Below are 14,547 nucleotides of genomic sequence, written 5' to 3'. Positions count from 1 at the left end.
GTCATATTTATAAGTGTTGCTGGCATGAATGCTATTGCCTCATAAAATACATTAAAATATGAATAAAACATACTCTTTAACATACTGTCAGACAAATTAGGATCTCATTTCGTCATCTTTCTAGTTTCTAATTGTGAGAATTAAATATAAACTTTCAATAGAAATGTTTTCTCTGCACTATAAATATTGTGAACCTTCAATTTACAATGGTTCACATCTTGGCATTTTCACTTTCACTCACAATTACAAGTCAACACACATTGTTATCGTTGCTTTGGTCCAACCAGTGTGAAAAGAGTAAGCATTTACTTATCACTGACAAAAAAGTACTAACATGTACAGATTTATTCAAAGTGTTACCATACAGGCTTATGCTAGCCACAGGGAAAACAACAACTCTCTTCTAAAAAAAATACTAGTTGATATATTCACTCAGATGCAGCACTCATTCATAATAATAAAAAAATTCAACCTTACAGTGTGGAACTTTAAATGAAATCATATTTAGGAATAAACTACTGTATAACTGTGATGAAACCTCAGTGCAGTCCTCTCTTGTATACACTGTACTGTACATGCTTCAAGAAAAAAACAGAAACCTACACTCACACAATTACTGTATCGGCATTTAATTAACAGGGATAGCCCTCACCAAAGAGAACACATTTCTGGAAACTTTTATTTTACCAGTATCATACATCACAGCATCTCAAGAAAGTGATTATCATCTCCCACTTGTTTTGATAACCACAGTATGATATATCAGATCTGACTACAGGGGCACCCTATGAATCCCATTCCATCTTTCAGATTTATGCAGATTACGATACTGTACAGTATTGAAAATAGACTCAGTCTTTATAGCTGATGAAATTTTCATAACAGAACTTTTAGTAAAAAATAAAATCTTTGTTCATGTAAATACAAAACGTTCATATAGTTTACAAAAAATTGTATGGTCTTCAAAAAAGAAATTAAAATGTTTTGGAAGTTATAGTATCATCTGATAAGAAATCTTCTATTACAGATACTGTATGTAAGAAATTCAAAATATATCTTAAAAGAATGGATACCAGAGTTCTGGTACACCATAGAAAATTATGATAACATTCAATTGAACTACTTATCTTTCCCAGAGTAGCAGCAACTGATGCTTAAAGTTCTGCCAAGAATGCCAAAACATAACTAAACTGACAGCACTGCTACGAACATCATAAAGCCTAAAAGTTTAAAGAAGTGAAATGAAACTATATATAACATTTCATTCCAATGATATCTTGGTAGTTCCTTAATTCCTATGGCCTGGGAACTTAAACATGAGAGCTTTTTGCACACTTCTGTTAAAGCCAGGGACCTGAGGAGGCACTTATAGTTGTGACAAGGAGCTTTCTTAAAAGATAAGTATGAAATTAGTCTTTGGATAAGATGGCAAATGTAAGAACACCCTTAAATGACAGTTTTTTCAGTTTTGCGACCTATATTTGTTTCTTTTAGCAAACAGGAACGAGCATGTTGTTCCCTTTGCTTCGCTCTTTTCGTTCACCTTTTCCTCATGTGCTCTGGATTAACCCTCCCCAGAGGAGGGTTCTTCGATATACTGTAGCTAAAAAAAAAAACCAAACCTGGTTATTAACATATTTCCTGCCATATAAGATGCATTAGAGTATACAACATCCCCAGAATTTGGCAAGGGTTTATTGACATTACTGTTCACCAGTGATAACTCTCATATCAGTGTGGCTGACGAAAAAGCCATGTTTCATCTGTGCAAGGTGTTAATACAAAAAAAAAAAAAACAAAGTCCATCTTGCATCTACAGCATAAACACAATAATGTGTATTAAATTTTGGTTTTAATATTCAGCTGATGATTCATCCATACTTGGAGGTAAAGAGCACAATGTCAAGCCACAGAGTGTTGGAAAACAAATATTGTATATACAATATTTATATAAATTAGCTCTTGACTAAATGTGAATTGTCATACATCCTACTAGGCTTCCAAAACTTAGGATTGTCTAATAATTCATTAGTGTCTTACAATTAGAAACCACTTACTGTTTCATGCAAAACACTAGCACAAGCAACAGCAAGTGCAGTAATGAAATAAGCAACTGAAATGAGAAACAGCAGTTTGTTGTGGCTAGTTATCATAACTATTGCACACAAACATTATGAGTTGTGTGACAGTTGTCAATGTGTTAAAAACCTCCAATTCTCACTGGTAACTTCCATAAGTAAAAACAAACAATTTTGATTCATCCTTCATGCTATGGAGAAGGTCTGAAGAAAGTATGCCAATATAACCTAAGCTACAGGCTGTACCTGTGACTGAAGAAGTGAACAATGGGCAGGCTGCAAAACATTTTGGAATAAGCAAAAGTAATATTTGAAACTGGCAAAATCACATCTTCACTTAATTTAAAATTAACTTACATTTCTGAATAATAAAAGGTAAGCTGCATTTTTAATCCAACTTTTTTAATTTACAAAAAATGCATCTACAAATTATATTTCATGTAGTAACTAACAGCAATGAGGATGTTGACATTAGCTGAGTAGCTATCATTTGGCAAAGATGATGTCACTAAAATTTAATCAGCTGATGATTTTCAGAATGTTAACATTACCAGAATGCAAATGGCATACAATTGCAATGTTCATATTTTATAACTTAACAATACATGTACAGTAATACAACTGGATACAGTAGGTAAGCAACAGTTTGATTAAAACTATCATTACTCTAAATTCAGTTGTATTATATTTGATTTTATCTCTCTCTCTCTCTCTCTCTCTCTCTCTCTCTCTCTCTCTCTCTCTCTCTCTCTCTCTCTTTCTTTTGGGGTCATTTGGGAACTACTGTGTCAAACAATGGTGTTTAGGTATTAGTCTAGCACTGGTAACCAAACCTCCGAGGCCTACCCACCTAATCATCAGGGTAATAGATGCAGAGTGATTTCTGGAGGATTTTTTTTTTTTTTTTTTTTTAGTATAACTTATATGACAGGAAATGCAGCACATAATCACAAATAAAATGTGAAAAAATTATGAGACAGGCATATATTAGGAACATTTTGTATGTTTCATTTCAGAACAAGTTCTATACGTAGGGAAATGAAAAGAGGTGAGTTAGTAATAAGATAATAATAAAATATAAAAATTACTCCATGAGACTTGGCATACTTGCATTTGAGCACTCTCCAAGGCTAACTTTCCTGGCAGATAACACTAATATTTCAAGATAAGGAATAAAACTGTATCAATACAAAAAGTGGTAATCGATGTTGAAAATGGTGAAAATTTCAGCAAAAACATGTTACATAGCAAAATTGACCATAGAGAGGCCCTGTTTTCCATACAAGTTAGGTTCAGACTTACATACAAGCTCCTGCCAAGTGCACATACATATCTGGCTTTCCCTTTCCTGGGCTACAGGGTATATATAATGGAAAAAACTGCAAAAAGTAATCCTTCACTGGGTACACCAAAATCTAGCACAGACATGACCTTCCACTTGGAACATCATTAGTTTGAGTTCACTTGCAAGACATGATTGTCAAAAATGCCTAACTGTTAAAGAGTGGTTATCACAGCAAAATTGTATTTTTGCATCAAACGTGGCAGTAGCAGTGTAACTCTCAGCAGTGCAAATTTTATCATGCTTCAACTTGTAACATGCAATGGCATATAATACAGTGCTGCACAAAATGTGTTAAAACTGAACCACACACTGGGCATTAACTTAACTAAATGTCTGATCTTTCCCCTTTTATAAAGATTATCAAAATACAGGGTATATAACAGCTCTTAAAGGAACTACAGTATACTCAGTAATGGAATATGCACCTACAATTACATAATTTCATTTCAGTCTTACATCTTATACAGTCAGCCTTTCATAAAATTACTCTATCATGCGTTTTCGGTGATGCAACTAGCTTACACATCACAACAGCAGCAGGTGTACAAATATAAATGATAAATATGAATATACATTAATAAGTAATAAAAACAGGTCTTCTTTATTATTTCTCAAAGTGTACTGCTGTATTGTTTGATGATTTTATAGAACAAAATGATTGATTTTGTTACTATGTATGAAAGTCATTCCTCTGGTTTGGGGTTAAAAGTTTTTTCAAAAAAATATACTTTAAGCCTTGAAAATAAACTTGAAAATGAGGAATGAACTAATGACAGGTTCCATTATGCCTATACATTGAAGGTATATTACAAATGTCAGTGAGTTTAATGCAGGTATTACGTTTATTTCTATTGAATACTGATAACCTGTGGAGGAAGAGTACATGGTCCTATATAAAACAAGATTATGAATATTATTGGTCTGGTGTTGGAAAAATTAGTGAAAATGGAAGCCAAAAAAATAAGCATTTAAAAACAGATAAATATAATAATAAACAATTATTTACAATAGGGCTTGTCTCTTCTTGCCAAAAGCATAAGAAAACACCATTTCAGCCAAGGGAAAACAGGTAAAAGGAAATAATTTTCGGTATTTTCCGGTTTATGTAAGGCATTCATTTCCACCATTAACCTCTAGGTTATCCACTTTTGACAGACTTTTCACTAGTCAGTATGTTGTTGCTTCTTAGGATACACTGAGTACAAAAACATTGGTGTGTGCTCATTCCTATGATTGACACACTGTTTTAGATTTAAAGTCAATTTGTTGCCATTAGTGTACTGCACATTCCCCACTTCACTTTTTTTAACAAAATATTTTCTCTGAAACTAAGGAAAATAGAAGGGCTTGGGTGATTTATGTTTCAATCTGTAGTCAACAAGATTGGCAATCTGATGTCATTAGACTATTCCTAGACTAAGGAACCAGGGTAGGAAAATTACCTTAAACAAACATATATTGTAGCATGGTCCCATTTCATTAAAGAGGCAAGTGAATAAATCAGTCATACCTTCCAACTGCTTTTCTCATTAGTATGAGCACTACTTCAATATTTGGTATCGGAAGAGCAGCAGAAATCAGAATCTTGGACCAAAATAAATACAAAACACTGTATTAAAAAATACAAAACACTGTATTAAAAATTTGGTATGCCAAAGGGTAATTGGTTAAGAACACTGTCATGTCCTTCTTGTTAGGGGACAGAAAATGGTATGAAAAATTACCTAAATAAAAAAATTGAAATCTGATTGCTGGAAAGCAACCAGAAGCATGAATAAGTACTGTATCAGAAACTCCTAATTGTGATGCAGTGTGAAATATAAATCAACCCATCAAGTGAGACTAGTTTAAGAATAGAATGCACTGAGTTTAGGCCAAAGCACTGGGACCTATGAGGTCATTCAGTGCTGAAACAGAAACTGACAGTAGAAAAGGTTTGAAAGGTGTAACAGGAGGAAAACCTTGCAATTGCACTATGAAACAATTGTTAAGAGAGGATGGAAAGCAGGTTGGAAGAAAGAGACTATGAATGGAGGTACAGTAAAAGGAATGAAAGGAGTTGCAGCTAGAGGTGCTGAATAAGGTGCACTGATGGCATTACCTCCCTACAGGGGGACTAGTTTAAGGAAGTAATTTTTGGGTGTGAAATTAGGCCAAGGGAGGCTATTAACACTAGGACTGTTCTCTTGGAGACAATATGTAACATTTTTGCTAAATTTTTTGTAACCTCTGAGGTCCAGTCCATGAGATTGAGGGCTCCCTTTGTGCAAGGCTGCCCTCAGCTATAAAAGTGGGGTAGGACATTTTCCTCCCTGGTAGGTCTAACCAAGTTGTGCAGGTAAGCCATGAACTTCCAGACCACATCTAAGCCAGTGGCTTTTGTTGATGACATTTGCTTGATACTGATTACTGATATGGGCCTTTCTTTGTTTACTGATATCAACCCCCTGACAGACACCTTGAGATTTGGATGCAAGTATATTGAAGAGTTCAGTAATGCTGATCCAGTTTTAAGGTCCAACTTTATCCCTACTCACGTCACTTGATATTGTATACAGTAAAAAATACAGAAAAAATATATTTCTTATACTGTACAGACTAACACAGCACTGTAAAGGACACTGGAAGTTCATAATAAACCACAAAGCACATCATTGCAGGCCCAGAGGCATCTGCAGTTACTCTCACCAGACCTAAGTCTTGGAAGTGGAATGATGCCATCAGGCCTTGGTGCATTTGGCAAGATACTGAAGAATATTTTAAGAGTGCCGACTCTGTTCTTGAGAGGAAAGAACCTATCGCCCGAGATCGTATGTGCCAAAGATGCTAGGTCATCAGTAATGAACTGGCAAAGAAAATAGAGTAAGCATAAAATGCTCACTATCGGAGAGTATACTGATCATGGCAAAAAGGGCCAAAAGTCATGCACAGGATGGAAAAGAGCCCAAACCTACCCATCTTTATCCTAAATTATGAGAAGAAAGAGGGGAGTAAGGTAATCTGGAGTCCCTCTGGTGGAGCCCATCCACCTCCATGTAGGAGGGGGGTGGGGCTCTATGCCTTAGATGACCTGCTGGGCCCAGGGTGTATGTATCTAGGGATTTGTGGGCTAAGTCTATCAGGTAGAAGGACATGAACGTGGTATGGCACTTCATACCCTTGCTTTCAATACCTGTAAGAGGGGGTGGTTCCTCCTGTATGCCACTGAAGGGGCACATGGCCCTGATGTCAAGGCTGTACTCTTAGATACATCTTCTTTGTTCTATCCATACTGACGAAAAGGCTCTTGCACCCAGGTCTCAGACACTGTCATAAACATTTTCATGTCAGGTTTCCTCCTTATGGAATTAGACATGAATGAGTTCTCTCCACTTTCCTCTACCCTATGCACTTTTTGAGTTAAGTTCCTTCAAGTCTTGTCTTCATAGCTCACCTTTTTCTAAGATTTTCTAGGTCTTAATGCTGGTCATCTTCTTGCTATCTCCACTGTTACTGTATTTGTGACCGTTTCTCAACTCTTCTCATTGCATGCCCAATCTCACCCTTTGTGATTTCAGTTTATTCTCCAGCAGCTGGATACCCCATCTCATCATTTCCTTACTTGTAATACAATCCTCCCACTACTCTCTGGTCTTGATTAACATTCTACGCTGTCACTTCCAAATTTCTTCCATTTTTTCCATTTCCCATGTTTTCTGAATAGAGCAATAAAAGTTTTATTTATGCATTTTCTCTCTCTACTGATGGAATATTTCTTATTTACAAGTCTAGCTGTCTCTTTCCATTTCATTCAAGCTGCAGCTATTGTTTTTCTTACTGTCCTCTTAATCTGTGCTTCAGAGTGCAGTATGCCCCCATGGTAACCGGTATGATATATGTACATCTTCAAAGACCTCCCTTCTATAACAGCATAATTCCCCACTACCTTCTCTTCCCAAATTGCTATTCTTACACATTTCAGGCATTAAAAATCTCTTATTGTAAACATATTGTGCATTCTGGAGCATCTCTTAAGACACCATCTGTTATATGTAGTCTACATTACTGAATTCACCCTCACCTCCTTCCCACAACTCTCCCACAGCAGCAGAAACAAGGAAGACATAGTATCACTGTATTAAATTATCCAGCCAAGGCAACTACTTTACATTTTTAACCCTTTCAGGACAGGCCCAATGGATTTGCGTTTATTCATTCACGTACATACAAGTATGTAATTTATTCCTTGTAATTTAAGAGAGAATACTGTACTGTATAATGTATGTATAGCATATGGCAATATATAAAGTGCCTCAGCTATTTTACTTAGTACTTACTGTTTTAGAACCACATTTGTCCATCAAAATCATTTATTCCAGTTTTCCTTGTGCATTTATATTTCTCGTCTCTAAAAAATTGGAAGGCTGACTTACTTGTGGTTGAGGTAGATCCAGGTGTGAGAAGTAAACCAAACCAAAATTGTGAAGAGTAAACTACTTCCTGCAGCAGAAAGGAGAAGGTAGACGATGCCTGACCTGAAAAGAAAGGATATGTTAAGGAATAAATAGGATTAAATAAGTATATATTTTTCCTCTCTACTATTTTTATACTGTAAAATAGAAGAAGTTTTCCTACTATGTGTCTTCAGTGAATATACAACAAATACTGTACTAAATTTACATCTTGGGCTCCATTGTTTTATTTGAAATACAGTATATACATAAAAAGTTCATGCAAAATTAAGTGGTTATAGAAGCAATAAACATAAATAGCATTGTAAATATGAAATACTTTGGTAAAAAAAAATCAGCAAACAATGAATATTGGTCTGAACAAGTCAAATCACTGTCTTGACAATTATTCAGTATATATTGTACATGTAATAATAAATTAATGCTGATGTCTGGGTGCTAGTTTTAAGCATACAAAATTCTGACTGCCTTTTATGACTTCAAACACTATTTTTACGTATTTTATTTTCTTAAAATGCATGATACCAGTTCTGAGTTACTTTTACATAAAACTTTCTTGGATCTTTGTAGCCCATTGAAGCTTATAATAATTTATCCATCATCCTTCATATCAGCTAATAATAAATTTTATTCTTTCATGCTTTGTGTTTAGCATGATGTCCACAAAGTATGGGTTTCGCTGAATCTTAATAATTTAGGTTACATGTTGATTAAGGCACGTCTTGAAAGTTGTGCTCTGTTATCCATTCTTGTCTTTCTATTGCAGATCACTGTTTATTCCCTCTGACTGCATAAGATTTAATAAATGAATCACTTATAAGTAACAGACATCCAGATTATCTTTCTATGACTTAAAACACTTGAGGTGATGAATAATCATTATGAATAGTCCACAGTTTTCCTGAAACTTATTTACAATTGTCATAGGTTTTGTCATGTACCATCAGTCTTTACTATTACAGTTGTACAGTAATAGTTTTCATTTGTAAAAACACTGGTATCCGTTTCTACAAGTGTTTTAGTTTTTAGGCCCCTCTAAATGCGAGAATACCTTGCTGAAGGCATATGGCTTCATCATAAATATTTTTATTTTGTGCTGAAGCCATGTGATAAGCGAGAGGGCTCTCTAAATGTGGGGTTCTATCCCCAGTTTGAATCTTAAATATCTTTCCATAGTCTTTCTCTCTTTCCAATTACCACTTCATATTTATCAGCTGTCACCTATCTTGCACTCCATCCTCTTAAAATACCACTTCTTAGTTCATCTGTACAGTTTTTCCTAGTTTCACCTTTAAATCCTTGTGCTGAATATGAATTTGTGTTGCTTCCTTTCATCTTGCTTTTCAACCTCTGTAACACCCATTTTCATTGTCTTGGTTATCGAGAGATATAATTGGTGAGATACATCTATAAGCTAGTCATATTGACAGTTAAAATACAAGACTATCCCCTAAACCTGGTTTATGAGTTCCAGAGGTGGGCTGCTTCTAGGGATAGGAATTGCAAGTGTGATTAAAGTGGGAATAGTTGTGTTCATGTAATGATCTGTCTAATCAAATGAGTTAGGCTTATACTTGAGGCACTAGAACAATGTTGATGTTATCCCTTTTGAGGTTTGGTAGGGACTTGACATTTGGGTGTCAGTTCTTACTAGTGCCATTAGTGGAGAATCAAGCTCCATGAAAAATTTGTAGTATCCTTATTAGAATATCACTCTTATCCTTTTTTTTTTTTCTTATAATACAGTTATGGATATTTTTCTTGTAGACTATACTGTACCATCTCCGGAGAACATGAGCTAACCCTGACACTGATGACAACCTCAAACATGGATGAGGATGATATGACACACGTTAATGCAGAGAGTTCAGTATTAGTTACCATGGACCCATGCAAGTAAAGTGCTCAGTATTAGCTACAATGGACCCATACATCCTTCCTAGGATGAGTCCACGTTCACATGGTCTCTATCCTAACAGGTGAGGTATGGAGTGGACTACTGGGGAAGTAGACTATCATGGAGAATGTGAATTTCCTGCACAGCTACTGATACAGTGCATCCTTGACTTGCAGCAGGGGATCTGTTTCAGTGCCACAACGTAAGTTGTTTTCCGCCGTAAGTCAGTTTTTCACCGTTATCAGTGCTTTAATGGCGCCATAACTTGATGTTACATCAAGTTACAGCGCTGTAAATGCCGTTAGCTTGATGTCTATTCTTGCTGTTAGCACTGTCAATGGCACTTCGGCGCCGTAACTTGATGTAACATCGAGTTACGGCACTGTTAAATGCCGTTCACGGCGCTGAAAAAAGTGCTGTAAGTCGGTGGTGCCATAAGTCGAGGACACACTAACTTTTCTTAATATTCCCAAGCAGTTATCATTCAAGTTTTTCTCTTATTATACGTACATGGATCCTTTGAGTAACAAATCCCCTCTTCTGGATCTTCCAACTTGCCCCAGGCACTTTCAATGACTTATGCACATTCCTCAGGTGCCCAACCCTAGCAAGACCCAAATATACTGATATGGCCTCTCTTATTGACTTCCTCAAAACCTAATCACTGGGATGCCAGAGTGATAAAATTACTGGTACGTACTGTAGTATAAAAGAAAATGCTTTAGGTCTACTCGGATCAAAGACCAAGGATGGAGTAGGCATTGCATTTGTGCATAATGAAGAGTTCCATGTAGCTAAATTATTAAGTAATGCTTCAACTTACATAGCTGAATTGACAGCCATATTTAAATCTCTAGAGCCTGAGAACAAAACAGATGGCAGAGATTTCACTGTTTACTCAGATTAGTTTAGTGATTCCACACTCATTCAACAATTTAGCCCTTCTCATCCAACTGTTCATAAAATCCAGGGATGGATCTGTCCAGTGATGATAAAAAAAAATGGTGAAATAAATGGAATCCTTTCTCAAGGAAATTAAAATATCAAAGCCTGTTCATCAGTTAACTTTTAGTCATCATCATGCCTAAGAAAGCATGGAGTTGAGACTAGGCTAAGTAGACTGAGGATAGGTCACGTCAATGTCACCCACAAGTTCATCCTGGTAGGTGACAGGCCACCAATGCGTGATCTTTGTAATATCCCCCTTGCTGTGGAGCACGTATTGGTGGACTGTTCCAAATATATAGATGAGAGAAGGCAGCATGAATTTTCAGGTTCCATTCATGGTTTTAAATGGTGGTGGTGATATTGACAACATAATGGACTTTATGAAAACTATTGGCATTTTTTATATTTACCAATTTTGATCTATCCTAGACTATTGGTAATTACTTTATCAGTTTTATTCTATGATCATTCTTCATCATGTACTGAATAATTAAATGGTTCCAGTGCCAGGTCATCAGACCAAACTTTCATAAATCAATCAATCAGCCCATGATATCTGCAAGTGAGAAGGTAGAAAATGGACAGCCTAGCAACACAACCAGGCATAACTATGAAATATTTCCATTGCCACATCAGTATTTTGGTAAGCATTGAAATATGCCAATTTTTTTCATATATAGAGTATCCTTCCATGCATGCATCGAATTGAATTGAATATAGAATTTTAGGCCAAAGGCCAAGCCCTGAGACCTATGCAGCCATTTAGTGCTGAAACGGAAATTAACAGTGAAAGGTTTGAAAGGTGTAACAGGAGGAAAACCTCACAGTTGCGCTATGAATCAATTGTTAGGAGAGGGTGGAAAGTAAGATGGAAGAAAGAGAATATGAAAGGAGGTATAGTAAAAGGAACATAAGGGGTTGCAGCTAGGGGCCAAAGGCACACTGCAAAGGACCTTAAGTGATGCCTACAGTGCACAGCATGAGGTGCATTGATGGCACTAGCACCCTACGGGGCCATGCATGCACTGGACTGGCTGTGTATTAACTAAACAAGGCCGTACCCAGGTGGAGATTGGGGATACCCATTCCCTCTAACCACAGGTGAAGATTGGGGATGCCCATTCCCATCCTATCACAGGTGGAGATTGGGGATGCCCATTCCCATCCAACCACAGGTGGAGATTGGGGATGCCCATTCCTATCCAACCACGGTGGAGATTGGGGATACCCATTCCCATCCAACCAAAACTAACCACTAGTATTCTGGTCTAAGGGGAAAAACAAAGCAGGATGATGAAGTGGGTTACCTCCAGTATGAAAGGCTACAGTTTGTTTACTTAGAAAAAATACAAATTAGTTTATAAATTTGGCATTTATTCCTAAGGGGATACAAACACTATGCCTTTCATATATGGAGACTCACTGCTGAGGAGGAAGGTAGTGCCCACAGACATAGTTGAGCACCTTTGTGGGTGGGATGGAGTACCACTGCTAAGTAGATCCCAGCTTGAATGTGGCTATCATATATGTTCTTCCGCATGTAAAACTAAATTGTGATATATTTCTAGCCTGATGATTTATATGAATTCTTACAAGAAAGACAAAACCAGAAAGGCATTTATGACCGAGGTCATGAAAAAAAGAAATAAAATAATGAGAACAGTTATTGGTAACAATCAATAGGTAAAACTTACCATAAAGTTCCTACATATATTCTCATGGTTTATTATGGATAAGTTTTCTATCACTAACAGGTAAGAGTGTAAAATAATGGGTACAGCGAATATAACATTTTACAAATACTGTATGTGCATTATATACTACATTATGTACTGTCAATGACTGTAAGAAAACCACTAAAATTCTCACATTGCTTGATTGCAGGAGCCATACAAGGCAGTGCGATACTGATGATTAAGTGCTTGGCACTCAAGAAGAGCTGCAACTACACCTAAGCTTCTCTGAGACTTGTTAACGTAGGCACCCAAGTGATCCAGCCTTGGGTGAATCTGTAAAAGGTATATAAAAGTTAGCTCTGTTTCTCACACAATTTCATTATTGTATTATAATTTATATGTTTAATCCAAGATCAATTGCTGACACACTTACCTCACTCCGTTCGTAATAAATGTCTGCAACACTAGTAACTTTATTCAGGGAGGTGAGAATATACTCAGCTGCCTGTCGAGCATGAGTCAAGTATCGTGTAAATGGAGATGGTCTGTTAGGATCACAGCGTAGGTAGTAAGATGCCACATCTCTAGACACCAGGCCACTTAGCTGATTCTCCAAAAATGGGTTGGGATTCATACACCAATCTGACATTGCCTGAAAATCATTATGGTAAATTAGCATCGAATAAATGATATGCACAGTACTGTACAATGCTATTATCAAAAACTTTAATTTGATTTTTCATCTTTGAATATTAAGCATCACTCAAACCTTATACAGTAGTTATTTAAAGGATAAAATATAGTAATGTGCCCTTTTGGTGGCATAGTCCAAATTAATTTTAACCTTGGAAGTATGACACAAATGTTATTCAATAAAACAAAATTATAAGCACAGTAAAGTTGAGTTAATACTGTTTGCATTGCCAAAGTATGAATATATAAACCTCAGGATATAAGGTGATTATCTTTAAAAATGTGAAAACTGTATGTTACTGTGTTACAGTAGTATGCTCAGGAATCTTTGAAATGATACTCATATCGCTATGTTACAAGCTTCCCTGCTATTCTTCAGTTCTTTACAAACATTGTACTAGCAGGAACCTCCAAGAAGGACTACCTCAGGACTTAATTACAGTACAATGTAACTACAAACTAAATACAGTAAAAATCCAACCACTCAGCAATCAAGTCTATCAAAAAACCAGATCATCTAGCAGATTTCACAAATACAGTAGTCCCATGATTATTCTCCAACTGCCCATAAAAAAAATTTATTTGAAAGATAAATTCAGTTCCCTTCATCCCATTCAGTTCCACTCAGGTTCTGTGAAGATACCACCTACTCTTCTTGGGTAAGTGTTGTCACGAGTTTAGGCTTAACTCCTCTCATGAAGCTCTGCAGCTAATTTCCAGCATCTGAGAGAAAGATTAAGTGGAAAGATGAGGTGAATTTGTAATCTTTAATAAGACGAACACCAGCTGTCATCTTCTATGCTTAAGAGATATATTGATGGTCATACTGTATATGTGGCACACTTTCATATCACCATTCAGACTTGTGTCAAGTGGCAGCTTGAATTGTCATCATGTTGTATAAGGTGTAAATTGTAAACATTGTGGTTTTGTGTTCGCAGATGACTTTCATGGTAAGTAATTGACTGGGGACTATTGAGAAGTGAAGAAATATCCTCACATGATGTTGTCCAGCCATAAGAAAACAGAATTACATTGTGGTTTATGTTCACAGATGGCTTTCATGCTAAGTGATGGACTGAGGGCTACTGAGAAGTGAAGAAATATCCTCATATGATGTTGTCCTTCCATAAGAAAATAGAATAACTGTATTAAAAAAGTAGATGCTGTTGGTGATAAAATTTTAAAGGACCAGTATGAGACCAGCTCTTCCACGTTTTGTCATATCTGGGGCCAAATGGAAAATCTGACTTGGGGAATTTCATTGACAACTTAGCAGGATGTCATTAAGAAATCCAAGTTAGACAAGTTGTACTTAGCATTGTGTATGTGGTTTATTGCCCAACATGACCAAGGGAAGCCTACTTCAGGCCCACTAATTATAAAGAATACCAATATACAGTATAGTAGATTATTGTTTTTGACGATCATAGTGCCATGTGTCTTCTTAGGTGGGTTA

The 14,547-nt window shown here is 36.3% G+C and overlaps 1 protein-coding gene and 1 long non-coding RNA gene across 13 annotated transcripts in view; one reads left to right on the top strand and one right to left on the bottom strand.

Moving 5' to 3' along the window:
* LOC136825740 (uncharacterized) overlaps positions 1-12,723 on the top strand; it is a 281,369-nt gene extending 268,646 nt beyond the window's left edge. Inside the window, exon 3 of the long non-coding RNA XR_010849439.1 lies at positions 12,604-12,723. This is a non-coding gene — a long non-coding RNA (uncharacterized lncRNA). The remainder of the gene's footprint in view (positions 1-12,603) is intronic.
* The window catches only part of LOC136825738 (protein tweety-like), a 244,606-nt gene that overhangs the window by 50,120 nt on the left and 179,939 nt on the right, over positions 1-14,547 (bottom strand). For all 12 annotated transcript variants that reach the window (XM_067082551.1, XM_067082558.1, XM_067082556.1 and 9 more), the window contains 3 exons: positions 12,829-13,047; positions 12,589-12,728; positions 7,836-7,937 (listed from right to left, as the gene is read on the bottom strand). In XM_067082551.1, the coding sequence (XP_066938652.1) occupies positions 7,836-7,937; positions 12,589-12,728; positions 12,829-13,047 (461 nt within the window). The remainder of the gene's footprint in view (positions 1-7,835; positions 7,938-12,588; positions 12,729-12,828; positions 13,048-14,547) is intronic.

Source organism: Macrobrachium rosenbergii, chromosome 39, assembly GCF_040412425.1.
Source record: "Macrobrachium rosenbergii isolate ZJJX-2024 chromosome 39, ASM4041242v1, whole genome shotgun sequence".
Taxonomy (NCBI): Eukaryota; Metazoa; Arthropoda; class Malacostraca; order Decapoda; family Palaemonidae; genus Macrobrachium; species Macrobrachium rosenbergii.
This window is presented reverse-complemented; position numbering and strand designations above follow the sequence as displayed.